This window comes from Scophthalmus maximus, chromosome 17 (genome assembly GCF_022379125.1).
Source record: "Scophthalmus maximus strain ysfricsl-2021 chromosome 17, ASM2237912v1, whole genome shotgun sequence".
In the NCBI taxonomy this organism is placed as follows: Eukaryota; Metazoa; Chordata; class Actinopteri; order Pleuronectiformes; family Scophthalmidae; genus Scophthalmus; species Scophthalmus maximus.
In genome coordinates, this window is record NC_061531.1 from 6,841,622 (window position 1) to 6,869,151 (window position 27,530).

At 45.6% G+C, this 27,530-nt stretch overlaps 1 protein-coding gene across 3 annotated transcripts; it reads right to left on the bottom strand.

Annotated features, from left to right (window-relative positions):
- Window positions 1-4,614: 4,614 nt before the first annotated feature.
- Window positions 4,615-27,267, bottom strand: rnf216 (ring finger protein 216). Of its 3 annotated transcripts, none has more exons than XM_047328315.1 (17): window positions 27,129-27,267; window positions 26,291-26,422; window positions 22,585-22,706; window positions 21,045-22,391; window positions 20,839-20,915; window positions 19,837-19,951; window positions 18,754-18,915; window positions 18,532-18,643; window positions 16,495-16,628; window positions 15,477-15,527; window positions 15,052-15,189; window positions 14,246-14,394; window positions 13,683-13,761; window positions 9,287-9,384; window positions 7,237-7,459; window positions 5,785-5,854; window positions 4,615-5,441 (listed from the first exon to the last, which is right to left on the bottom strand). In XM_047328315.1, exons 2-17 carry the CDS (start codon window positions 26,364-26,366, stop codon window positions 5,029-5,031), a joined length of 3,366 nt encoding a protein of 1,121 aa, XP_047184271.1. In that variant the 5' UTR covers window positions 26,367-26,422; window positions 27,129-27,267; the 3' UTR covers window positions 4,615-5,028. The 3 variants fall into 3 exon arrangements, with proteins under 3 accessions (XP_047184271.1, XP_047184272.1, XP_035470747.1); XM_047328316.1 differs by having other exon boundaries at window positions 27,124-27,210; XM_035614854.2 differs by lacking the exon at window positions 27,129-27,267 and adding an exon at window positions 26,755-27,068.
- Between the last annotated feature and the right edge of the window lie 263 nt (window positions 27,268-27,530).

The window sequence follows — 27,530 nt, forward strand, 5'->3', positions numbered from 1 at the left end:
ACACACACACACACACACACACACACACACACACACACACTATATGGAAACACACACATTTTTTCCCCTTCTCTCTCCTGAATAGAGGCTTTGTGTTGCAACATTTATTCTAGTGCAGAGAAAGGGCAACCCCCTCCGAAGAGAGAGACACACACACACACACACACACACACACACACACACACACACACACACACACACACACACACACACACACACACACACACACACACACACACACACACACACACACACACACACAGAGTCAGGGTGGTAATGTAATGATGGAGCCTCCAGAGCAGGTCTCTAATCCATTTCCCCCGTCAGGCTCGCAGATCCCAGAGGAACACCCAACATGGCAAAACAAACACACACCACCCCTCTATCTAATCTCCTCCCCTCTGCTGCCTCATCTCCCCCTCCCTCCCTCTCTCTCTCTCTCTCTCTCTCTGCTTTAACCATCTCCTCCCATCAATCCCTCTGTAGCTCGTACATTTTTAGCACCACCTCCTCCTTTCCCACTCTTTTTCTCCATCCCTCACTTTTTCCTGCGCTCCCTCTTCTGAACAATTTCACTCAAAAGATGAGTCACTCAAAATATGACCCACATCCCAGAAATTGGTGCAGTGGTTTATGGGTAAAGTGTCAGGCTGCAGGCGGAGCCGGCTGGTTGGCCCTCTCTCCCTCTCCCTCTCCCTCTTTTGCTGAACACATGAACGAGTGAAGCGCGGGAGGGAGGGAGGGAGGGAGGAGAAGCTGTGTGCGAAATGGCTGCCATCTCCACCCACATCCAAGCCTCGACCAATTGCCTTGTTACTATGGAGACGGCAGCTGCTAGAAGCCGAGAGGTTCTGAATAATAGAGGCGGGCGAGTGTGTGGCAGTGAGAGGCCAGAGACGTCAAAAAACCTTCATTACATCCAAAATGCAGGCTGACGGAGGCCTAGCAGGGCTCGAGTGTGTGGTTTGGGGGGGGGGTGAACAGGGCTCAGAGGATGAGGACCCCAGGGGAGGAGGAGGAGGAGGAGGAGGAAGGGGGTGTCTGCCTTTGATCAGTAAAGAGTTCATCATTAGGGACCAAACTCTGCTGAGCTGAACTGAACGTTATATTGCACTTTTATTCCTCCCATCAACTCAACGGCACTGTGTCTGTGAGTGTGTGTGTGTGTGTGTGTGTGTGCATGTGTGTGTGTGTAAGTACCGTCTCTTTCATCTGTCCGCCTTTGTGCCGAAGCCACGCTCGCTCTAATCAAATCTCCATCCACCGGTGTTTTTCCATCACTCACAAGGCCATGCAGCCAGTCACTGGGTCACTGGGTCGGGCGAGTAATCTCTTTAGGGGACGGGGATGGAGGAGCAACACGGGTCTGTGCGAAATGAATAGCTGTTGACTCACGATGACAGATCAGCCGTAGGAGACAAGAGAGAGGGCGTCTGGCATACCTTCACATTTGCAGCAGCGTTAATCAACTCATCTGTGTCTAAATAAATCACCTGGCAAATGATAGAAATGAGCATTAAACACAAGTCTGCTCTGTGACTAAATGCGAACATCAGCCGGTTGTTTTTGTCACTTAGGCTGTTCCACCGTCTGCCAATTCAATCAGTGGGGCTAGTTACCAGGAGAACACTATTCTCTTCCTTGTTTTGGTCATGCAATGGGTGACGCACTTCCTTTGTGCCGCACATCTAGTCGTCACTCTTCCGTGAAAAAACGCGTCCCGGTCGCCAAGAGACTAACCTGGCGAAAGCGAGGATACAAGTGCACCAGTGTAAGTGCAGATGGTGTCGTTTTCTATCAGCATTACAACGTGCAATCAGTTTAAACATCATAATGACAGGTTTAAGCCAAAAAGTTGACTATTTCCACTTTAAGGGATCAACAAAGTGGTTATAAATCATCCTAAGGGCGGCGATAATGTTTGTTTATCCATCCAGTATAATTTACTATCCACTTTGAGACATTTGATTCAAAACCGCAAATACCTCAAAGGGAAGCCAGAGGAAAAATCAGTAGGAGCCTCTTTGTCCTCACATTTTACTGACAGACAAAACTGTCAGCCTCATGGTGGAGCTGAAGGAATAGTCACAGAGATGAAAAAAACATCTTCCAAACACTGTATAAGCATCTGTGCAGCAGCGAGTGGTACAATGGTAAAAGCACACACTCATTAAATACGGACACACTCATTAGGCATACACACAAAGAATAACATGCACAAACAATGCCAGTGGAGAGAGATCTGCACAATCTATCTGGGGAGCACACGCTGCCAGCCACCAGTGGTCACAGACAGACAGACAGACAGACAGACAGACAGACACACAGACACACACACACACACACACACACACACACACACACACACACACACACACACACACACACACACACACACACACGACTCTGAGGGGGTGAAAGTCGTCTGTGCAGGTCACAGTACAGTTACACAGGAACATGAAGTCAGACTTACAGGAAGCTGCAGCAGAGCTGGTATTCATCCATCTCAGGTGTTTCAGCAGATATGCAGGTCGTGTGCAGTTCACATTTTCAGGAGCGCCGACAGAACAACGCAGCACCAGTCGTATCTAATCAGAACCTATTCACAGCATCAGGTCCACACCAGCTATTCACCGAGCGTTTGTTTTCCGTGGTTTGAATGGGGAACATTTACGCTGTTATTGTGCTACATTTATATGTCAAGGCAGATAAGGGAGAAGGCAGCAAAAATTAAATGACACATTTCAAGCACAAACCTTTACTTGCTGAGGCAAGTACTAACACAATACAATAACACTGAATATAGACAAAAAAATTATAATAAAAGAACATCATTTAGGGAACGGTTAAGTGGATCAAATCTTCTATCGCAGTATTTTACCAACTGGTATATTTAGTACTGTGGAGAGCCGTTATATATGCAAACCTTCAAATGCAACACTTGACAAATCAGTGTACTCGTCACGTTGATGTCAAAGTCATAAAAAATATAAAATAAAGTTATCTTTAAAGTTGTTGAATCGTGTGGGAACCATGAACATGGTACAGTGGTTGCAGTGATGGACTGATGGACATTTATCAAACTTTAGAACAAGCTTTTAAGGTCTGATTGTCTAAGATCATGTGAAGTATTTGTGCTGCAGTAATACTCCCTCTTTGTGTCGGATAACATGATTTGATATTGTAAAATGCAACGTAACAGGATCTCTAAAGAAACCATCTTCTAAATCCATTTCAATATTAATCTCTGAGCGGGTGTTACACCTCCGAGTGTGCATGAGTGACGGCGCCAAATTGCCACAAGTCTCCTTTATTGAGCCTGATCACATTAGTTAAGCCAGCCCTTTGTTCTTTGAATTCAGTGAGTCATTAGCAGATAATACTCTATAATACTATCCAACTGTAATCCGTGACCCACGTGCTCATCTGGCGGGCCCTGCGGCATCTTCGAGGACAATCAAAAGAATCAAAACACAGCAGAATAGGATTTCTTTTGCAGATTCTTCTTCTTCTACTTCGGGGATTCAGGCTTCGGCCCCTTCGCGCCATCAGGACAGCGTCAGGCTGAGGGGGTCACATGTCTGAGGTCAGGGTGATTACACACCCATACAAACTGCATTATGTAAAGCAATGCACATTAAATGGGTCTTAATAGATGCCTTCAAGTCATTTGACACATTAGGATCCATTGTTACCATAATGGGTGACGACTGCTATAGCCAATAAAAACATCAGGCAGTAGGTCGAACAGAATCTGTGGCAACTTTGGAAGAGTTTTGCATAGAAAACTTTAATGGTCTTTGGAGGATCTCAGCTTTTATTCTTCTCTTTGAGTCCTGCAAGCCGCATGGCTCTTGGGATGATAAAGTTGGTCTTTACCAAAACATCTTAACAATGGGACTGTAACGCAATCGGGTAGACATTCATGGTCCCAGGAGGGTGAAGCCCTTTGACATCATCAGGTTGAAGTTGGTGGTTTTGAGTAAACCGTCTCAACAAATATGGTATGGATCACTCCATATGTGCTCAGCCATAGTCTGCCATACCCCCGTGAGCATCTCTGGAAGCCTCCGCATGTCCTCGTGCGTCTTCGTTAGATACAGCACAGATTATTTAATTCATGACGCCGCGGCTGCCGTTAGAAGATGCTGAATCTGATCTAGATTCTGAGTCTAATTCTGGCTCTCATACAAACATGGTCTGTCTCCCGCCACCCATGACTAACACCATTAGGACCCTGGGGCTGAAATGGGGGGGTTTGCGGTGCCACCTTTATAGTCCGAACGGGGGAACAAGAGGCTGCGAGTGTGTGACCGAGCGTCTGTGTGCAGCAAAATGATTTGTCACACACTCGCAGCACACTTGGCCGAACAAAGAAGTCCCCTCTCTCTGATGCATCCCGAAGCCATGCTGTCGCTATGCCGTGATTGGTGGAAAGCACCCTCTCCCTCATGTGATTGGTGCATAGCCCAGGGGCTCAGTTATCATGAGTCAGCCCCTTTTCCTGCATGAGCCGAGGGAGGGGGGAGGGGGAGGGACAGGCTCCACGGTCTGAGAGACAGGCAGTCAAAAAAGGGCAAAATCTTAAAACTCGGATGAAGCAGAATCTCGGGAGAACGTGAACTCAAAACTTTATTAGAAAAATTGTGTCGTCTCACACGTTACACAAAAGGATACTGAAGGGAATGTTAACCGTCATATTTTTCTTTCATCGTGTACTCAAAAATATCTGTATAAACAGGAAATAACTCGACCGTTAATCAGTTCAAGCGGAAATTTAAGCAGAAAAAGAGGAAAGCGGGAGTGCGTCATGTGAGGATCCCCTTCATCGTTGAAGTCTCAAGTTCAGTGGGAAAAAGGCAAAGTGTGTGTGCGCGCACGTGTGTCGTTCTACAGATGCGCTTTTCAGTCATTTCAGTGTGTTTTACCGTCTGAGCCCAAAGAGACGTTTTTGAAAAAACAGATAGAGAGAACGAATAGAAAAAGTAACGCACACAGATCTCACCACTGAGAGGAGAAGTCTAACTGTTAGAAGCGCCTGTAGTAGCGGTGCGGGGGCCCGTAGTGCATGGGCAGGTCCATCATGTCCATGTTGTGGTGATGAGGGTTGATGGGCGGGTTGTTTTGGTGGTGATGGTGGTTGTTGTTGTTGTTGTTGTTATTGTTCAGGGGGGGCATGTGTTGCAGGGGGGGCACGTAGGGTGCCGGGGGCAGCCGAGGCAAGATCACCTGGTGGTACATCCTGCCCGGAGGAGGAGGTGGAGGGTAGCGGGCACGAGGGGGGACGAACAGGGGTGCTTGTACCGCCTGGGGAGGAGGAGGAGGAGGAGGAGGGGCCGGGGGGTTCGGGTAGGGCGGGTTTTCGGGGGGTGGACCCACGCGCGGCCGCTTGGCATCTATGATGGGCTCCGGAGGAGGACCGACCCTCTTCTCTGAATTATCTGAGAGAAGAAGAGCAGAGGGAATGAAGCAGCCATCACCCGTTACCTGGGTAACACACTTTACACAAACACAGGAAACCGCGGCAGCTGCAGCTGGTCGGTGCTGTAAACAGGCAAAATGTCCGGATAAATAATGGTTACAGAAAAAAAAGAGGAAGCAGGCGAGAGGAAGAATAATAATGCTCAGCCAGCAAACATAATTCACCACAGTTCTACAGTACATCCATAACAAAGTGTGAGAAATGCGACACACACTGGGTGATAATCAATGGTTTCAACAGCTCCGACGAAACAGTTTGGTCACAGTTTTCAAACTGAACCTTCGACACCGCGCTGAACTGACCTGCACATTTCTTACTCAGCTCGACCTCGCCTTCCTTCTGGATTTCTTGAATGATCCGCTCATCATCTTGCTGCGGACACACAAAACACAAAGGTTCATGATTAAGTCTTTCCAGTGAGACGGGACAGGTGCACCCCCACCATGCAATCCCACACAACACAACACAAGAGCGGAACTGACTTTATTTATAGCACTGTGGATATTCCTATTGTGGGACTTGTTGGGACTGTTTCAGAGAGAAACAATCTTGTTGTGTTAAAACAGAAGCAGCCCCAGCTGACCAATCGCAGTTCTTGCAGCCCTGATGTGTAGAGGCACATATCAGCTACATCTCAGCCTTGTGACTATAAATAAAGCTTTAACCAACACAGCGCTGGTTTAGCTACAGGATTGTTGTGTCTGAGTCTGGAGGAAACTGTCTGCAGACAGCTCAGAGCTCCTGTGGTGGGAGGAAGTGCAGTTTGTCAGTGCGGTCCGATTCACTTTTGGGTTAAGTGGGTATAAGGACGCATCCACACTTCTACGTTTACATCTGCCGTCCACACTACTCTAAAAAAACAAGTCTCCGGCATTTGCTTCCCGATTGGTTCTTATCAGTCACGTCTCGACTGCCAACGGTGAAGGCGAAACACTGCTGACACTCACGGTCAGTAACAGTTCTGCTTCATAGTCAGACCAAGAACGTAAAACTCTGCTCAAACTTTACACCACTGTTGTTTCTCATTAGCATTTTCTGAAAATAAGCAACCATCTGCAGAGCAGACAATCTGCTTCCTGAGTACTTGAATGGTCATTGGACATGTGTTTTCATGTTTGTTAGTATGGACAGGGATTGTTACCGATACAGTGCTAAAACGCTTGTGTGAACAGAGATCATTTTAGTTTAACGCCGATTTAAGACAATAACGTATTTGTTTGGATTAAGCCTAAAGCTAGTGAGCCTCGTGTTCAGAACTTATTTTTTCACCTCTATGCTGGAAACCTTTAATTTAAGGGTTATGGTAAGAAGGCAGCTGACCACCAGCCCTTCACTGGTACCAGTATTTCTCCATGTCTTGCTTGGCAATGCTTTTAGGACTAGCTTCTTGGCCGCCTCCGGTGCGGCCGAAGAGCCGCTGGAGCAGCTCCAGCTCATTACCTTCTCGGGGACTAATTGTTGCCCCTGGTTGCCAGTGATACTGTGGCCAAGTCCCTGTTGGGCTGCGTGGAGTCAGATGGTCGCGGGCAAAGTGCAGGGAGAGCTAGTGAACATCACTGAGTGTAAAAGAGTGTGTGTGGAGGGGCGCTGTGAGATCTGGGGACTGGACTGAATGACATTACACTTTTAAACTAAACACGATGACAAGTCTTCTCTTACTATAACACCAGTCCTTCACTGACTTCATGCTACAAAACATTTCCATTTATCCTCAAATAGAAAGCACACAGCCCAGAAACATTACAACAAATTACCGTGGGGTCAGTCCAGAGGGAACACTTGCGGCAGTGGCGGCAGGGTGCGCCGGGGGAGCGGGCGTGCTGGCAGAAGTGGTTGTAGCCGGTGATGGGCTCTCGGCAAAGGTAGCACATGAAGCTGCCGCAGCGGCAGGACATCCGGTTGCAGCCCTCCGACTTGACCAGGCCCATCCCGCACTTGACACATTTCCTCACTCGAGCGGCCGTCATACGCTCCTCGCTGCGGCACATGGGACGACAGACAGAGCCAGTCAAACATTTGGAGAAAAGGGGAAGCGAAGGATCGGATTGGAAGAGAAATTCAACAAGAATAAAGAGACAGAAAAAACAAAGAACGTCTTGTAATCTGTGGCTAAAGTCACAGAAACTTTCTGCTGTGCGTCTCACGGACGCAGTTTGTTGTGCATTTTAAACCGTGGTGTCGAATGAGAGATTTTGTCCGCAGCTCAGTTTCATGTCAAGCATTTTCCTGTACTGCTCAACAAGATGAGGTTTTGTTTCAGGGTCAAACACTGTTTCTAAATGAAATATGTTCACATCTTGTCGCTTAATCATACGGTCAACATGACTTTGGGCTACAAGAATAAATTTAACGATCAGCCTGAACTGCCCACTGAAACTAAACAATGCCATGAGTAAATTTGTGCCACAGGGCAGCTGTGGCTCAGGAAGTAGAGTCGTTCGTCCACCAACCCGAAGGTTGGCGGTTCATATGCCGTTGTGTCCTCGGGCAAGACACTTAACCCTAACTTGCCTCTGACGGCTCTTCCGACAGTGCATGAATGAGTATGAATGTGACAGTAAATAGCAGCGCTGTATGAATGTGTGTGAATAGGTGAATGTGACTTTCCTGTAAAGCGCTTTAGTAAAGCAGTAATAAATACAGTCCATTTACCATGAAGACTGTACTGTTTATAACCCTAAAGTAACCAGGGTAACTTGCACCTGCTCAGTAAGTGCTGATGTAATCATCCTGATGATTCTGCGGGTAATGTTGGAGGTTTCCGATTGGCTCTGTAAACCCTGAAACGCTGAACATCGGTACCGAAAAAAGTTCCAGACCGGATTCCTCCTTCGATTCTCAGGGGGGGCTGGATCGGGTTTAAATTGGCCTGAAATTCCTGTAGTCTGAGCCCAGCTTAGGAGGATAAAACTAGGATTAAAAAAATCTGTACTTTATTCAAAGCAGTGATTTGCAATTCAATTAGATTTATTCTAAATATATCAAAAAATATGTCCTCTGAATCGTGATTCTCATCGTTTTGTCCTGCTTTAATAATCAGCTCGGTCCTGACTATAGACTGTCGGACCCTGATCCACTGATCTGTCTACCAGGCCACTTCCTGTTTCTTTCAGCACCAGGAAATAAGAAGATCTGTGCACGGCTCACAACAGGAAGTGCTGCCGGTGGGCCTGCCGGGCCAAAGGAAGCAGCCGGCAGCTCCACGTCCTGGAGGGTTGTACCGGGAAACGGAGCTGTTTACCCAGCATGCACTCTCAGTGAGGAGTCTGGGCGGAGAGTGATCAGGGACAAAAATACTATGTTGATGGTTATAAAACACTGGATGATAAAGAGCACTGCTGCTAAGTGTCTTGCCACTCGGCAGCTATCTTGGCAATTCCTCCAGGGCAGTTATTTGGTGACTCTACCATAATGTAAAGTTTAAAACGCTCCTCACCACCCACAGGTTATACTGATACTACACATGTATGGATATGTTTCCCATTCGGCTTTTATAAAGCAGATGATTGGTTTATTTGGGGGGGGGGGGATACATGTCATACAACGGTCATCTTTGGTGTTCCAGACTTTTCTATTCAAGATTCTTGAATAGTTTTGTCCATCTCTTATTATGTCTGGGGTTTTACTATGTTTCAATTCAAGGTGTCAGTTGAAGAAGTAGCCTTAGAAGCACAAATTGAGTTCTCATTACCAATGTCATTACTTAATATGACTTTGACTCGACCACTCACGCTCAATAAAATAACAGATATGTGAAAAGTAGCAGTTATGGCTCAGGGGTGGAGTCTGGTGTGAGATACTCACAAGAGCACCCTCATGCTGATCTCATCCCTCTCTAGGACCTGCTCACACGTCTTCCCCAAATGCTGCTTCCACTGGACGTGGCACTTCCTGCAGCTCTCCTGCAGAAGAGTGACGAGAAAAGAGTGAGACAAGTGAAGTGAGAGATCATAGAGAAGGACACAGGAGAAGAAACGAGAGACAGAAATCACGAGAAAAGCGAGAGATCTCCTCGTAACATTTATTAACTCAGCATATATCATCAAATATCAAGAGACGCCTCCACCTGTCCCTCCGTCCTCCTCTGACATCGTCACAGTCACTTGTGAATCGGAGCAGCCTGCAGTCAGACTCTTCTTGCTGCTCTATATGCTGCTGGTGCTGCCACTGCAGGAGCTTGGCCTCGCACAGACACGAATGGGTGTGGCCCTTGCTGCAAGTGTGCGTCTGCAGCCAGCCGGAGTGCGTTTTTTTTGCTCCTCGCCGACTTGCTCAGTTGCCTAGAAACAGCAACTCCGTTCTCTCCAACCTCCAGCCTCCTTGGTCGTGTCAGCCCCCGAGACGTGCAGGGCAGACAGCATCACGTACACACACACCAGCTTGGGGTTGCCTTCCTTGCTAACCCTAAGCTAAGTGGTGTCGCCATAAATATTTGAGCCCCTCATGTAATATTGAGGAGTGTGGCATGTGACAGCTGATGTAGCACAAAATGATCCATATCGTCCAGCCTGACGCCCATACCATGGACGCACACACACACAAACAGCCTATATATCTAGTGACCTCCTTTACACATCCTTAAATCACTGTAGGTTTTCTTTTTCTTTGTCTTTCTGCAAACACAGGATTGTTGTTCTCGCAATGTTCACTCAGACAGCTGCGTGTGTGCAAGGTCAGCCAGAGGGCGGAGGACTGATGTGGAGAAGCCAGAGTTTTCATTGGCAGTTTTTGGAGCGGTTTGGATCGCCAAGACGCTTTAAAGACACAAACTGTGGCTCCACAGTTTAGTAGCTTTGAGCGAGGGATCGACTTTTTTCCCTTAGCCACATGAAAAAGATGAAACATAAACCAGCAGTTTTATCATTATTGTGGACTTATAAGGGAGTGTCCGGGCAGAGAGAGAGGCATGAAACATAATCGAGAGACGTAGTGTGTGAGTGTGATTGTGTATGTGTGTGTGCATAATGAGAAAACTATCACTGGTGTATGATTAGTTCTTTAAGGGAGGAGAGGTGTAGAATCGGACTCCAATGGCAGAAAAAGACAGATCACACAAAGAGGAGAAGGGGAGGAGCGCAGGAGGAAGAGCAGTGAAAGATCCCCCCCTAGTGGTAATCTAGAGACCAGGAAGAGGAACAGCATGAGAAACAGAGTGATGATTTGAGTGAGTGTGTGTGTGTGTTCGTGTGTGTCTGGAAGCTGTTTTGCAAAAGCTGCTGAAGAGCAGGAAGAAACATGAGTTCTTATATCGTGTCTAAAAATTAAAGCCGGTGACATTGGAGTCAACTCTTCTAAGAGGTGTGTCATCCCCCGCTCGTGAGTGTCTCATTTAAATACGAGTATCAATAAATTTGACAAAGATCGAAAAACGCACGCACGCACGCACACACAAAGTGCATTTTTAGCTACTTGCCATTCTTTCTCATGCGCTCACTCCTCCCATCCTGTTCTCCTTGTTCTAACTTGTCCACCTCCAGTCACTGGACCCCCTACTCCTGTGTTCTACCCTCCACCCACTCTATTCTTCCTCAGTCTTCAGTCTTACCTCACGTCCCCTCCTCTGGATCCCTCTCTTTTCCTATCTCTTCTTTAGTGCTGCAGGCTGCAGCAGCCCTTATAAGGCAGTGCGGGCTGTCTGCAGTGCTTCGGATTGGGAGGGGGGGTCTTGCATTGAGTATGTGTGTGTGTGTGTGTGTGTGTGTGTGTGTGTGTGTGTACACTGCAGTCTAATCTGAGTGCATATCATAGGGCAGGGTGGCGGAGAGGAGGTGTGTAGCTGACATGACACTGTGACAGAAAATGCTTCTGTGGGGGAACTGCAGGTGAGATGTGCAGCAGATATGATGATGTATGAGATGCCAACTGGAGAAACAAAAACACAACACTCTGTTGCACAGATTCAGCTCTGTTTTGCACTGTGGTGGCCTTCCAGTGGCCTACATGTTACGTTCCTCTGCATTCATGAAGTAATCATAGCCAAGCCAGGATTAAGCCTGCATATGTGCTCATAGCCACATGTGGAATACATTAGCATCAGCTTGTGTGCTTGTGTGCTTGTGTGCATGTGTGTGTGTGTGTGTGTGTGTGTGTGTGTGTGCATGTGTGTGTGTGTGTGTGTGTGTGCATAGGTCAGACAGAGCCAAGATAGAGGAGCGGGAGAAATCTGGGTCAAATTTGATCGGAAACCAACTTTGAAACGTAGGAGGAAGTGTGTCCGACCAGTAAGAGACCAGTACGAGGGGAGTGGGAAGTGTGCCCGGCCAATGAGGCAGCAGCGGGGAAGAAGACGGGTGGGCTCTCAGAAGTGTGTCAGTTACATAATGAGGCCCCTCCCTGTTTGTGGACTGAGCGGGCTAAGGGGCCAACTGTACAACAACCGTCTTCCACCATGCTTGATGATGGGTAGCATGGATCCAGAAAATAAGTAACAGGCAACTTGTGAAAGTTTGTGTAACAAGAACATTATTGTGACAATATCTATGTCTGCGAGGGGACAACACACACCAACGCAGCCACAGACTGACATCCTGATTCTTACACACGTTTTTAAAAAAGAGAAAGCAACTTTACCTAGTACTTACTTTTCTTTTTACCAAAGAAAAGACACAACCACCGTTTCCTTAATAACTGAAAAGTGCCGATTTTAAGAAAATACCATAAATATGAACTACATTTGCAGCAGTTGGTTGCTGTGCTGCAGATGACTAATATTCTGAGAAGGAAAATGCATCTGGAGCATCTTTTTTAATATATGGGTGTGTATGACTGAGGATGTAATGGAGTGCAGATGTACAATTGTGCTGCCAGTCAGCCACTGTGAACCTCTGGCTCCACCTACAGGCAAACGGACAGAACTGCGAGAGAAAGGCGAACAACCATATCTGTTTAACATTTCTATAACCTCAGATTTTTGTATACTTATATTCAGGGCCCTTTGCTTTCCAAAACAATGACTGAAATGACCATGTGCGACCTCAACAAGGCAAACAAGGATATTACTGGGACAACTATGTGCAGCCACGAGTTAGAGGAACGAGTGGAGCGAAGACACAGTCAGCAGTCAGATTATGTGTAATAACACACAAGAGCAACAAGCTTATAATATACAAGAGATGCAGGCAGAATAAGCTGTGGTTGTACAAGAGCACCACAACCGGTTCCATCATGGAACTGGGGCTTTATCATACCAGCTTAACCAAGGACTGGTGGGCAGAGCCATCTTAAGAGGTTTACAGACACGAAATCCAGAAAATCTCAAGCAGAATTTGGACCGTTTCCAGAGCTTGCCATTCACATATGCTGAACGCAGCAGGAGATCGTCTCAGACATTACGTTTACACTATTGAGAAAGCTTTCTTTTTAGGGGAATGAATTGACTATTACTGCTTCAGTACTAGTTGAAAAAGGAACAAGTAAAAGGAAAAAATATAGAAAACAGTGTCAGTTATCAACCTCAGGGCACAGTTACAGGATGGCTTCACTTAATGCCACAGATAGATATTAGTGATACATCGTGTTTATAGACTCAATTTTATTACGGTGGCATTTTGACACAACCCCCCCATTTCGCTCCCTCATTCAGATGGAATGTAGGGATAGGAGGACTGTGTGTGGAGTTATACAGATTGTGGTGTGGCAGGAGTGAGTGTGAGTCAAAAACAAACAGAAAAAAAGAAACATCAGGAGAAAGAGTGAGGAATAAGACGATGTCTGCGTTTGTGTTTCTGCCACATAATAGAGGTTTTCAACTGGAATCCATGTGACAGCCTTGGCAGACACAAAGCAATGCCTCCCCCAGCATTCCTCGGAGAGAGAGGGAGGAGGCCCGGAGATAAACAGAGGAGACGCAGGCGGCGGCCTCGCCAGATGGAAACATTTTATCACCAGAAATTGCTAATCAATCTCTCCTCCCTCACATATTTTGAACTCCTGTCCGACCTGCACAGGATGGGAAGTTATGCTGGAGTGGAGACTGCACACAGAGCTTTCTGGTTTTACTGTCACGACTGACTAAACGACTTCTCTCAAATTCACTGCCCAATCTCTCTTTTGTCGCGAATGATTTAACTCTGATGTAATCACACATGGCTCTTTTGTCAGAGGATGCATATACTGTGCAACAGCCACAATGTTAACCTTAAGTCGCACAGAAACCACAGAGTGTCTATTACACTAAATAAATACAAAGAGTTGGACTGACCTTGCGGCACCGGGGGCTGGGGCAGCTGAACAGAGACATGGCTTTGTCCAACAAGGCTGGGAAGTTGCAAAATGGACACCTGCCAAGGCCAAAGAGGAAGAAGGGTTAATGAATGAAGGCGAGAAAACAAAGATCCATTATTACTGGCCCCTGATGACTGTGTGGACCCTCTCCACACCATGAATTATCTGAGTGTGAGCTGGTGAATAGGAAGTGTAAATATGACTACAATCGTCATCCAAACACTGTGAATAAAACGTCACTACACGCAGGTCTAAGAAGATTTGTAAATCCAGTTGTTATATAAACCTACTGGTCCAAGGACTAAACATTTGCAACCCATCATAAAGGATAAGTGCAACTGCTGATCGTTTGCATTATCGATTCATCTATGGATTACTTTCTCGACTAGTTGCAACCTGCTTTAGTCTGTAAAATGTTGGAAATGATTGAAACATGACTCTAAATTTTGATAGCGTTGATTCACATGTAAGCAGTTCTATAAGCAGTTCTATAAGCAGATGAAGGCAAGATGTGAACAACAACAACACACACACACTTACCGTACTAGTTCATCAGCACAGGTGGCGGCGACCGCCTCCTCCGCCTGCCTCTCATAATATTTACACAGTATGTTTTCTGGTAGGACTTTCTCCAGCTCACACACTGGGTAGGAGCACGTGCAGCCCCCCTCCATGCAGCTCAGCTCCGACTGCAACAAGAGCGCCCAGGTCAACGCACACAAATAATCAGAAGTGCAGTCGCCAGATTATTAGGTACGACGGCGGATATTTTCTGTCCTCCACACACACAAAAACTCAAGAGTAGAAACTAGTCTGCCTTGAAACACAGTCTCATGAACATGAACCAGAAGCAGAGAGAAGATTTACTATGACAGTTTTATTGGATTGCATTAAATTATACAGGCAACGTGTTACGTCTTGTCATGAATTCAAAGCTTCATATTGTTATTTTTGGTTACTTTTTGGGTATGATTTATTACAAATTGTGTGTACGATTTATTACCGCTGTATGTTCCATGACACAGAGATACACGTTGATAAATGGGATTCATTTCACTGCAGAGTGAAAATCTTGTAACCTGGATCGTACTGATCGACTTTTTTCAGACATTATGTCTTCAGCAAGTTTAGTAAAACACATTTATTGATACAAAAATAACAAAGTATAATAAACGTGAATAAAATACAACTGCAGAAAATTAGGTTTAACACAAGTATGGTCCTCTCTGGAAATATGGCTAAATGCTACTTTGCAATCAATTTTTAGTTGCCTGGCTACAATAGCAGGTCAGCCCAACTAACGTTATGAGAGGAAAAACAGTGTATGTGTGTTTGTGGGCCTGTACCTTTCCAGAGCCAAACACTGCCTCCTGAGCGTATTTCACCAGGCACTCTTTACAGAAAAGGTGACCGTCGGAACACTGCGTCATCTTCTCAAACGCAAACTCCCCATAGCAGCAGCCACACTCGATCAGCTGGCCGTCCTGGAGAAGCGATTGTTAACAGTCACATTGTAATATCCCACTGACATGTTCCAACCTTTCTACGAACCTACGGATCATGAATTAACAAAAGTGTCAAGCTGCTTCAGCCATTTCAGATCATACTTGATTATACTGCATAACTACAGGACCTGTTAAAAGATGGGTCTAAAACTTTAAGTTTCTAAGTACAGCCATCATACGACATGTTAAATATACAGAGCATTACGACCTTTAAAACCAAAGTGAAGGTTCCATCAGCTTGGCTGGGGTATGTGTGTATTTCCTACCTTCTTATATTCATCTTCATTGACCTGCAGAGCCAGGAGGAAGTCCTCATGCTGGAGAGAGAAAGAGAGACTGTCAATCATCTCCTGACAGTAGGAAAATTTGACTGATGGAACAACCCCCAGTCACAACTGTGATGACGAGACAAACTAATACAGTGGGACCCAGGAAAATGTTCTCAGACTGATTTGTATGTAAAAAAACAAAAACGTAATGAAAACCACGAGGAGTCGATGATAACAGAGCAGTTGGGTTAGTAACAACATTAAAAGAATCAGCGTATGTGATCACAACCTTGAGCTTTACATAGGAGAGAGTCAGGTGAGGACTGGCAACTGAATCAGCCGAGAGATATGAAAATATGAAAGATTTTCCCGCTCTTGGGGATATAATCTCTGGCAAATGGCAAAGTGACATATATAAAATCTTACATTTGTCTCATTGCAGATTATGTTTTTTTTGAAGATTATATTTTTCTTGGCCTCGGTAGGTGAAACAAAGGCGTTGGAGAAAATGACTAGCAGCTCCCTCCTGTCGCTCGCCTTCATTTACAAATCAAACTGCTCTGAACGTTGTTAGAGAGGATTCTCACCCAGCATCTCCCCTCTTTAATGCTCTCTAAGATTTTGTTCACAGGTTGTTTAGTTTATCGTGGAAAATTTCTGCTATATTGTGTAGTTTATCACATAGTTGCTACACTGTGTTCAACGTACTATTTTTTTACCAATGCAAGTTTCTTGTTCTAATGGCAATAACATAATAAAAGCAGAACAAAAACAATAACACTAATAATAATAAAAATAATAATAATAATAGGAAGAGGTCTACTATACAAACTGACAATATTCTGGTGGAAAGACAGGTGTAGTAGAGCAAAATATTAATTTGAAGTTGAGCAACAACAAAACAATATGAAGTTACGTCTTCAAGTTATGTTATAAAGTCTGTCTGTATGAATAATTAAATATTATGAATAACTCTAAGAGAAAAGTGTGTGTCTTTCTGTGTGTATTTCAGTACCTCTGCCGACTCCTTGGCCTTCTGCTGATAGAATGACAGCTCCTTCTGCACAGAAGCCTCCAGATTGCTGTACGTCCGGTAGTAGCGACGGTCATTCTCCAAGAAATACATCCGCTTGTCGAACTTCACTGAACCTGGGGCACAGAGGGAACAGAGTGAGTGAGAGCTGGATGACATGCAATCCTACATTCAGGACAGTTTAGTCAAAAGATCCAGTGCACCGTAGAAGTGTGTACAAATCAACTGCTCCAACAGTAAACTAAAAACATTGTTAATACAACAGTGATGAAACCCTGGACAAAACAGCAAGCAGTAGCTCTGCAGTCAAACTCATTTACTTACTAATTATTTAAAAAAATATATATATAAATAACTATTCCTTATTCAGACCAAACATGAAGCGAATTTTCAGGAAGTGTTACTAGCGCATGTCTGGCCACGGGATCATCTGTGAAATTCGCGTCATCTGGTTCAAGTGACAAGAAATTTGCATCTACTCGCGTCTTTGCATTGTCTTTGTATGTACCGTTCCGGTCTGCAAAGGGGTCCCTTGGTGGAGGAGGGACCGAATAGTGTTGGGTTGGGGTTGAGGGGGTTCTCCTTTCACCATCCACCTGGTGTGAAACTCTGAGGTGGGAGAAATCTTCTGCCAACACGTCACCAGCACCGGGCGGGTGGAAGTATGTTTGTCTGCAGCCAACAGGGCGCCATGTATATTTAATCTGGTCCGGTGTTGAGCGATATCTCTCTTGCCCACGGTTGTCTGTGTACGGCGGTAGAGGTGGGCATGAAGGTGTCTGCCGTAGGGGAGGTTTGAGTGGGCGTCTAATCTCACGCACAAAATTCTTAAAATGTTGGTGGAGATCGGCGTGGGTTTCTTGAATCTCCTGTAGTGCCTCAACGAGTCCAAGTCTTGGGCTCGTCCGGTGCCTCGAAGCTTGATTCTCCTGGTTGATCTGCTGCCACATAATGGATAGATCTGGCCCCTGGCTGGACGTGTGGTGCAGGTCCGGTTGTGCCTCTGCCTTGAATAAAGCCTCCTCGGCTTATTGAGTGGTCTGGGGAAATTGGGTATGGAACCACTTCTGGGACTGCCGTCCGGTTAGGTCATAGTACGACACGTGGGAGGGGACAGTTGAGGCTCTGCGGAACGCACCATCTGGCTCAGGGTTTTGCATCCACCTCGGAGGACCAATGAAAAATAGTGCACTAGTTGTGTGCTGGTGGACAGTTCGAATCGTTGTGGAGAGTCTGGTGAGGACTCTGGGTTTGCCTTGACAGAGAGTGTTTCCAATAACCAGGCCTTGTTGTGATGAAGAGTTCCTTCCTATTATTCCTTTCGGTGTCTATGTGGTTTCTCAGAAATTGCGCTGGTCTTTCCGGGGCGGTGGTCTCCGTCCGGTTCTGTATTTTCAAATGTACTCAGTGTCCCGCATCTGTGTCTGCTCTAATGCAAAAGGTGGGATTCTAAGAGGATTCACTACCTGTTATATGCAATTCGATCCCAGATCACAGGAGTGTGTGTGTGCGCCTTTGAACCTTTGAATTAACTCAAGTTTAAAGTCTTAACATCTCCCACTCACAACAGACCTGCACCTATCAGTAACAACTTTTACATCCTTTGATCATTGCATCATCAATGTGATAGGATTTCATTTAAGGATTAGCAAGAATTGGAATGAACATTCAAACTGTGCAACATATGATGGTTGCTCACTAATCAACAAGCATTTTATTCACAAGAATGACATAAACAACACAAATCAAGCAATTCTGTATCAGTAAGCATTGAATCACATCATGTAAATAGACGGAAGACAACTCTCCAAAAACCCTTACCGCTAAATAGAAACACTTACAGAGTGTGCATAGAGGCATGGCCTTTTTTCACACTCATCGAGCCAAATCTGCACCATTACACTGGTATGTGTTCCAAATTCACTAAATAATGCACATGCATGTGGGAGCACAGATGGGAGCATGTGGTGTGAGCAGCAGCAGTTTGCGCACGCAGAGAAAGTCAGAATGTTTGCTCACCGCGCTCGAAATGGAAATCAATGTAGCAGCGCTCAGAGGAGGCTCTGCTCCGTCGTCTCTTTCCTGAGGGGTCGCCTGACTCTTGCCATTTCTTCAGAGCTTCACATAAGGCCTGCGAGAGCCGGAGAGAAAGACAGTGAGGAGGTGCTAAAGAGGGAGTTGGAAAAAAGCGTGCACAGGAAAGTAGAGAGGTGTATGAGCGTACTGTGAAACAACAGTTACCTTGCGTGTGATTGCATAGTGTCCCTTCAGAGCGTTGAGGGCCCATTTGATATCCTGACAGCTGAGCATCCTGAAATCGGCCATGAGCAGGTCGGCAGCCTGCATCACGGCCTCCGGGCCCACCGCGCCCAGCTTGGTATAATCAAACAGGTCCTCGCTCACCTGAGAAGACCCATTACACAAGAATGAACATTTAGCCATCGAATTAAAAAACAGACAAAGGGCGCGGTCATCAATACGATGCTGTGTAACTGCGATGTTGACACAAGGCTTCTGTTGTTCTGTGTGAAGTTCAAACCCTGAGGAGGGATTGTTGTTTCTCTCTATATGCTTAGTTAATACAGTTTGTGTGTGTACAGCACTTGCTGAACAGTTACTGTCCACTTTCCACACTCAAATATAGTCTGTATTTTTTTTTAAATCAACTGTTTACAATTCAAGCACAGTAATCAACAAACTCCACCACCGTTGAACACAAATAAAGAGGCATAATGCAGTGACATATGATACGAAAAAGCTCCACTAGGAAAAACATTTGTCTCTTTACGCTTGGTTGTCACGAGTAGAGCCCGATCGACTTATTGGTTGGCCGATAAGCCTTTCGCAGAAATCTTTTGTTGAACCAAATAAACTACGCAGAATAAAAATGTACATTTCTGTTTACATTTTATGTGAAATAAATTATGTTTATTTTCTTAATTCGAGTTCTATATATTTGGTTGTGTTTTCTTTTCTTTTATAGTTATTTATGATAAAGTTTGTGGTAAAACTTAAATCTCAAGCCTCAATTACTTTTCTTTGTCATAAAGGTTTGATAACAACATGTAAGGAATCATTGACAAATGTATATATATACACATATATATACACATGTATACACATGTGTATATATATATATACACATATCGATATCGGCCCCCAAAGATACATATCGGTCACTCTAGTCATGAGAAACAATCTCTCCTTTGTTATTTGTAATGATGCAAGTGCTTATTGTGCAGGTGAGGAGTAAACACTGCTCTGTTCAAGCTTAACTTAAGAAGTGCAACAGTCGGTAACAACGTTTTGAGGTGACACACTCACCTCGGTCTGGGTGTCTCCAGACTCCAGCAGAATGCTGGTGGGAGCTGCAGCGGCTGCTGCTGCTGCAGTCTCCCTCCGTGGATACTCTGGGTTCTCCAACAGCAGGTTACAGATACTGGAAACATCAGCAGAGGGGAGATGCGGGTAAACAGGCTTGCGCACACGCACATTTGCAGATATTTTGTAAATCTTCACGAAACAAATTCAAGTAAACGTTCTGGTCCTGTACCCTACTGGGACTGTTGCAATGAAATGAATATCTAGTTTGTTTCTTTGCAATCGGTGACAAGGAGACAGACATACCTCTAAACAGTTATATTATTCTAGATTATTTTGATAGCTCAATGAAAATGAAAAAAGAATGAGATCTCTATGATAGAGATATAATCCAAGTAAGAAATACAAATTAATCAATATACAAGAGATATTGCAACTCCTTAACCATTTTACAAAGGATGTGGCTGCAAATCTGCTCATGTGCTCAGCCATAGCTTCTAGTTCAAATTACTTGTTTGGCAAAATTTGTACAGTAAAATGTTGGGTCTATAAAACTGTGAAAGACGCCCATAACAGTTTACCAGAGCACAAGCTGACATTTAAATATCTTGTTCTTTGTGACCTTTGGTATTTGCAATAAATAAGCTTACAATCACAGGTGACTCGGGAAACCAACACATTTTAGCTGCTGAAACCAGCTATTTTAAGTATAAAGGCTTAACAACTCTAAAGTCTCAGTCAGATCAAACAAATGGCAAAATCTTGTTAATGTGATGTTAAACAAACATTAAGTAGAGATATACACAACGTAACTACAGATAGTCAAACACCGTAATAGTTTGACCAGTATATATTTGATATATTATGAAGGGCATAACTTAAAGAAAACAACCCAATCATATTTATCAACACTAGACTAGACAAGGGCTGGATAATTCAACAGGTATTCTTTTAAAAGCTTAATCTGCATGAAACACAAGGAAATAATGGCTGGTGTTTTCTTACACATTCATGTCTTTCACATTATTCTTTTGGATCAGTTCTGCTACATAGGCTTCTTGAACATCTGGGAATAGATCCAGCTGTGGAGAAGTGTGGAGGGGAGACAGACAGAGAGTGGAAGCAATGTTAAGCAACTTCTATGAGTCTTTATTTTCAGATACAGGTGTGGGTGTTCATGCCAGAACATGCTCTGAGTATGTGGCACTTACGACAACAGTGATGAGGGTTCTGATTTGGGGATGCTGCTCCGGTATCTCTCGTGGTGCAGACGGACCAGGCCTTGCATCTTCTATTCGGGGAACGTCCTCTGGGGCAGGAGGGACCGAGGCCAGACCAGGGAATGGATTGGCCCTTTCTGGGTTTGGAGCCATGAGGAGACGAGCCTCCCCTCCGTTATGAGGGAGAGTAGCTGGAGGGCCGGGGAGGTTCACATTGGGCACCCAGATGTGGAGGCCGCGGGCTGGTGGACCCGCACTGGAGACGCCAGCTTGTGGTGGAGGATTGGGAACAGCCTCTCCCGGTGCCTGGCTCCCCAGGATGATCCGGTGGCCAGCCTCTGGAGGACCTAGTCTCTCTGGGGCTGCAGCTATTAGCACTGCAGGGCGGATGGCCGGTATCACCTGAGGGGGTTGTGCTGCCTGCACTGGGGGCTGGGCAGGCGCCTGAGCCAAGGATTGTGGCTCAGTCTGAATGAGATTCCCTTGCATTCTGTTGGGTGGTACAGACTGCAGCTGGTCCTGGGTCCTGCGCTGAAGCTGGGTTATTAGAGCAGAGGATTGGAAGCTCTGCCGTTGTGGAAGAACAACACGCTTACCCTTGTTCACCTGTATGAGTCGGGGCTGAAGGGTTGTGGTCCCACAGGACTGGAGCTGTGTGGATGTACCAGGCTGAGGCTGCGTCCGTGAGTGAGACTGTGTCTGTGCAGATGAAGTGCTCGCCTGAGGATTGTCTTCTGAATGAGTACTGCTACCTGCCTCTTCTTCAGTCTTTATAGAAGGATTCAATGCTCTTACCGCAACTGCACAAGAAGAGTTTGTGGCACTGGCAGAGGTACTCGCCTGGGTCTCCACAGGTACATGTGCTGAGGATCCAGCTTGTGGTTGTGCGAGTCCAAATGTGCTGGGCTGAGGCTGAGTAAGAACTCGTATAGGTGCTCTGGATGAGATGGCATAAGCCTTGGCATTCGTGGAGGTAGATGGGTTCTGGAGAGAGGAGACTGCATGGCGCACCACACCTGTATGTGTTGACGTACCGTCCTGTTGCTGTGAATTTGTGCCAGGTTTTGACTGAGTCTGTGTTTGTGAGGAGGAGCCTGGTTGTGGCTGTGTGTTTTCAGAAGTGCCAGACTGCACTGGTGATTGTGTTCGTGTGGCTGGCCTTACTGCGGAGGAGTTGGCGTTAGTATCTCTGGAGGTGGAAGGGGCAGAGCTGGGGTCCCCCGTTGGAACTCCGGGAGTTGCAGTACTATGACCTACAATTTGAATTAGGTTGTGAGAGTGACTCCCACTCCATTTGGCTGCCGGGCGAATCACGTGTCTGCGAGCAGGAGTTAGTGGCTGCAGAAAAACACAGGGGGCAAAAGTGACAAACTGAAAGATCGATGGAAACAAAGTATAAAGTACTTACATTGTAGCTCCTGCAGCTCATAACACTGACAGTGGTTTCTGATACAGTATAACAAAAAACATGTTTATACTTGTCTAATGATTTAAATAACAAGTCTTTGTAAGAACACTGTTTATCAGTCACCTCCAATATGCTGACGTCGTCATCATCTGGGACCAAAACTGGACTACCAGGTACCAGAGTCACAGGCTCCTCGTCCGAGTCATCAGAAATTGTGATGAGCTCCCTCTGACGCGCACGGGAGCCTACAAAGGCACGTACAATTTGTAATTGGCGTTTTCAGCACAGGACAGATCAAATCTAAGTTTTGTAGATTATGTCTCATTTGTGGATGTTATGGTTGCAACGACAGTGAGACTGAAACCTTGACACAATCTGAACCGGCATACACCAACCTCCAACCTGCTGCCACCTTTGCCGTTGCAGATACTAATTAGACAAAAAAAAAAAAAATTCACAATAAACACTAAACCACTTCACAAAAATTATTTTATTCAAAGTTAGGGCAAGCTGTTTATTTTGTTAACATTACAGATTCTTGTGCAACAAGATGGCGCCATGGATGGGTTTCGTCAGTTCTACGCTCTCTCTCTGATAACATTCAGCAGAGAAGAATTATTAAACCTCAAACTATCCCCTGGGCAAACTTTTCTGCCGTTTTTTACTGAACCGGGAAGTTTTACGAAACATTAAGTTGAAGGAGCAGCAGCTCTGTTTGGAACTCGCAGAAGGAAGCATCGGGGGAAGCGCGCAGGAGGGCTCGTTAACCTGCGCCAGTGGGGATTTTTCGCACTGCACTCCCATCAATTCATCTGGCTAGTGTCCGCTCTCTGGCCAACAAGTTGGATGAACTGCATTTCTGAGCAAAAACGGGCTTCTGCAGATCTGCTGCCCTTTCCTTCACTGAAACCTGGCAAGGTGAGCACATCCCTCACAACACACTCGAACTGCCGGGCTTCCTGGTCCGCTCAGAGGACTTGGTGACAAAGAACATATTGGATAAAAACGGTGCGGCGGACTCTGCTTCTACATAAACGAAGGTTGGTGTGCAGATGTCACATTGTTGAAGAAGTCATGCTGCCCTCACGTAGATACTTTTTTCATTGGCTGCAAACCCTTTTATTCACAGCAGGAGTTCTCCTCGTTCATTCTGGTCAGTGTCTACATCCCACCTCAGTGAGGCCTTTCAACACCTGGCTGACCAGAGAACTAACACCCAGACTACCTTCTCGTTGTTCTTGGGGACTTTAAGGAGCTGTTCTCACCTGGCAGTTATATCCAACCTGAGTGATCAGATCACAAGTGGACAGCTCTCAGTACATGTCTACTCTCAGCTGGCAGCAGAATGTGTCTCCACATGCATCTTCAGTGACCACTTCTGATCTGATTTCACTTACCGACTCTGTATGTTAATCAACATGTACATCATTTCCATTTGCAAAAGACCAAATGCGTTGTTGTTTTTAACCGGCGGGAGGCAGCAGTGCCCCTCCCGTGCCTAGTCTGCCAGAAATAACAGAAGAAGAAGAATTGGAAGTAGTAGAAGAAGAAATCAAAACAATACAGACTCTATTCCCTGGCGCGTTCCAGGCAAACCACATCACCGAAGATGTTAGACACATTCGGAATTTAATTCTAGGGGCTTTTGGAAATTTCCAGACAACGTGGACAAAGCCAGCTTACGCGATTTCAAAACCACTTCCGCTCATGCAGAGGGCCTCAGTTGAGTAGGCGGTCCTTAATGTGGCCAAAAGTCACATACCCGTTCTCACTGCTTTTAGAATGTGGACTTATAGAATTTGGTTTTCATCTGTACTTAGAGCTGTCCACTTGTGATCGGATCACTCAGGACGGATGTTACTGTCAGGTGAAAACGGGGTCCAACAGATCAAACCTCCGCCACAAACTACCAAAATTCCAGTGTCCCACCAGGGACAGCAACACACTGGACCACTGCTACACAGTAATAAAGGACGCCTATCGCTCTGTTCCCCGCGCAGCCTTTGGACTCTCTGATCAGTGTCTACAGGCAGAAACTGAGATCTGCTAATGGTCGAGACTGTGAGGAGATGGACATGAGGCAAAGCTGGAGTTACAGGCCTGCTTTGACTGCTGCTGATTCAGACCTGGAAGAACTTGGTGACACTGTGACGTCCTTCATTAGCTTTTGTCAAGATTTGTGTTTGCCGACAAAAACTTCCTGCACATACGACAACAATAAACCCTGGTTCACTGCAAAACTCCGAAAGCTTCGTCGTGCCAAGGAGGAGGCCTACAGGAGAGGGGACAGGATATGAAAAAAGGAGATCAGAGTGGCAAAGCCTAATACACTGATAAGTTGAAGGCCAGGTTTTCAGCCAACGGCCCTGCGTCAGTGTGGAGAGGCCTGCAGGAGATCACCAGCATCGTGAAAGCACCCCCCCTGCCCCCTGCAGAGGACCATCAACACACAATGCGTTCTACTACAGATTTGATAAGCCCACTTTCACACCCCTCACCCACCCCGGCTCCACCACACAATCATCTCCCCACTGACCCCCCACCTGCACTCAGGATCTGTGAAGAGGATGTGAAACAGCTCTTTCACAGACAGAAGACCAGGTAGGTTCCAAGCCCTGACGGCGTGTCCCTTTCCTGCCTGAAAGTCGACCAGCTGACCCCCTATCTTCTCAGGGATCTTCAACAGATCACTGGAGCTGTGTAAGGTACCCTGCTGCTTCAAAAGCTCCACAATCATCCCAGTCCCCAAGAAAGAAAATTCCTAATGGCATGTGTCATTCCATTTATTATTTTGATCTAATCATGATTGAGTGATCAAATCTGAGGTCATAAATACAGCTAGTTCAATTTGCTCAAGATGGATAACAACCCTGAGATTGCAGGTCCCACGGGCAAATTCAAGTCCGCTAGAGCATTTTGGGTTCCTCCCCCCCAGAAAACAAAATAAAAGAAGCCCATGGTATGAACCAGACCATGGATTTGGAGAATGGTTATCACACTAATGGATATTTATGCCTTTAAAGATGCAAAAAGATAAGGAAAAAGAACATGGTTGGCGCCACTGTATTGCATTTTTATCACCAATTTTTTATGTCCATCTCTGTTATAGTACATTAACCCCAGTGAGGAAACCACTGCATTCAACCTGTCCTGACTATTTAGGAGCAGTAGACAGATTCGGAGCAGCACCCAGAGCACAGCTCTGGATCTGAGGCCAGTGTCTTGGTCAAGGGGCAGAGACAAATATCAAATATGTTCAAAAAATCTGATTGTGTACTGTATGTATGTATGAAACTGTTCAATAACAACATCCTTGAAGCAATAAAAGAGGTACAAGTATACTAGTTTTGTACAGATTTTGCAACTTGACTCAAATAATGTTTGTATTTTTGAACAGTTCTAATTACATTTTGCCTATACGATGCGAAGCTGCATTTCTGGTTCCATCAATATAGTGCTCAAATCATTAATTAGAACGAACAAGTTCGATTTTCAGAATATAACAACTCAACGGATATTTCCTAAAATGAAAGTCTCTGTCCCAAATGTCATCTACAATCATGTGAGGCACTGCGAGAAGGAAGTGTGCCGAAGATTTGGTTCAGTCAGTCTCAAATGTCTGTGTGCAAACATCATTTTCGGGTGTCAGACATTTCCACCCCATCAAGTCAAGACTTGGACATTTTACCAGGCACGACAAGCGGACACTAGAATATATATCGCCTTTGATGATTTATCAGACAGATGGACATTAAAGGCACTTGTCAACATGTTTATGAGTTGAGCTGGGGGAACGCATGGAAGTGAGGGCTGTGAGGATGTGGCTCACCTTGACTGCGGTGGACGTTGAAACTTGCCAGGTGAATTACATCGTCGTCACTGCCTCCATCTGCCATGGTGGACATGCACTTACCAGCTCCCTAAAACCCCCTTCACAGAGTCACTGCTCCATCAGTACCATCTACAACACACACACACACACACACACACACACACACACACATTAAAGTCGTGGTAATCCCCTGGAATTCAACAAACGGTTTCCCTCTCCAGCAGACTGCAGAATCGAACAAAAAGGAAGCCTTTGATAAAGCATAACATCCAGCTACAGCAGAAGTAACATTAGCTAGCTAACAAAGTTCATCTTGACAGTGTTGTTCACCCTAATCGCACAATATAACATTTTACCACTCTCTCCATTCACTTTCCCTTTACTTCCTAAACCAGCCCCAGTCGTCCCGGATCAAATTTACAGCAGACATATATCACAGTGCACATTAATATCAATCTTACATGTTGTGCGACAGCAGCGCTTGCACGGTGCCCTTCCGAGAAGCTGGCAGTGTTCAAATAGTAGCTATCAGAAAAATTACGTTGCGCTCGTCACCGTCGCGTCAGCGCCGGGACTTAGATGTTAGCTTGAAGTTTAAGATGCCGTGGTTCGGAAAATAAAACGCGTCAGAGCAGCAGCCGACCATTTCCGCGTACCAGCAGGACGAACCACTGCTGCCAGCTAAGCTACAATCAATTAGCCTGGCTGGTTAGCTAGCAGGGGGAACTAGTTAGCTCACTTCCCCCTGAGGAATCTCTGTCCACAACACTGCTCCGCGGCAAACATGTCTAAGAGCTACGTGCGGGGAAACAAGACATTCAGATATTTACAGTACCGCAGCTTGGCGTTGACGAACCAGTCGGAAACGCCGTCTCGGTGGACTGACTATCCGTGAATATCGAAACAAACTGCCAAAACAAGAGCAACACTGACGTCACACGCACGGTGGGATTAGGCTGCGTAAGCCAGTGGCATTCTGGGAACTGTAGTCTGAAGGGACAAGGGGGCCTTTCCTGGTTGGAATAAGATTCAGTGTTTCTGCTACAGGTTGTTGCAAATGTCAAAATCAAAAAGGGATGAATCATCGCAAGAAACCACAAAGGCGTCTTCATGGAACAAACCAATATAAGATTTGAAATATAATCCATCAAAAATCATGGATTTATATCAACAAAATATAAATACACACATATCTACAGTAGATTGCGGTTGTTTAGCCTGCTGGACAGGTGCACAC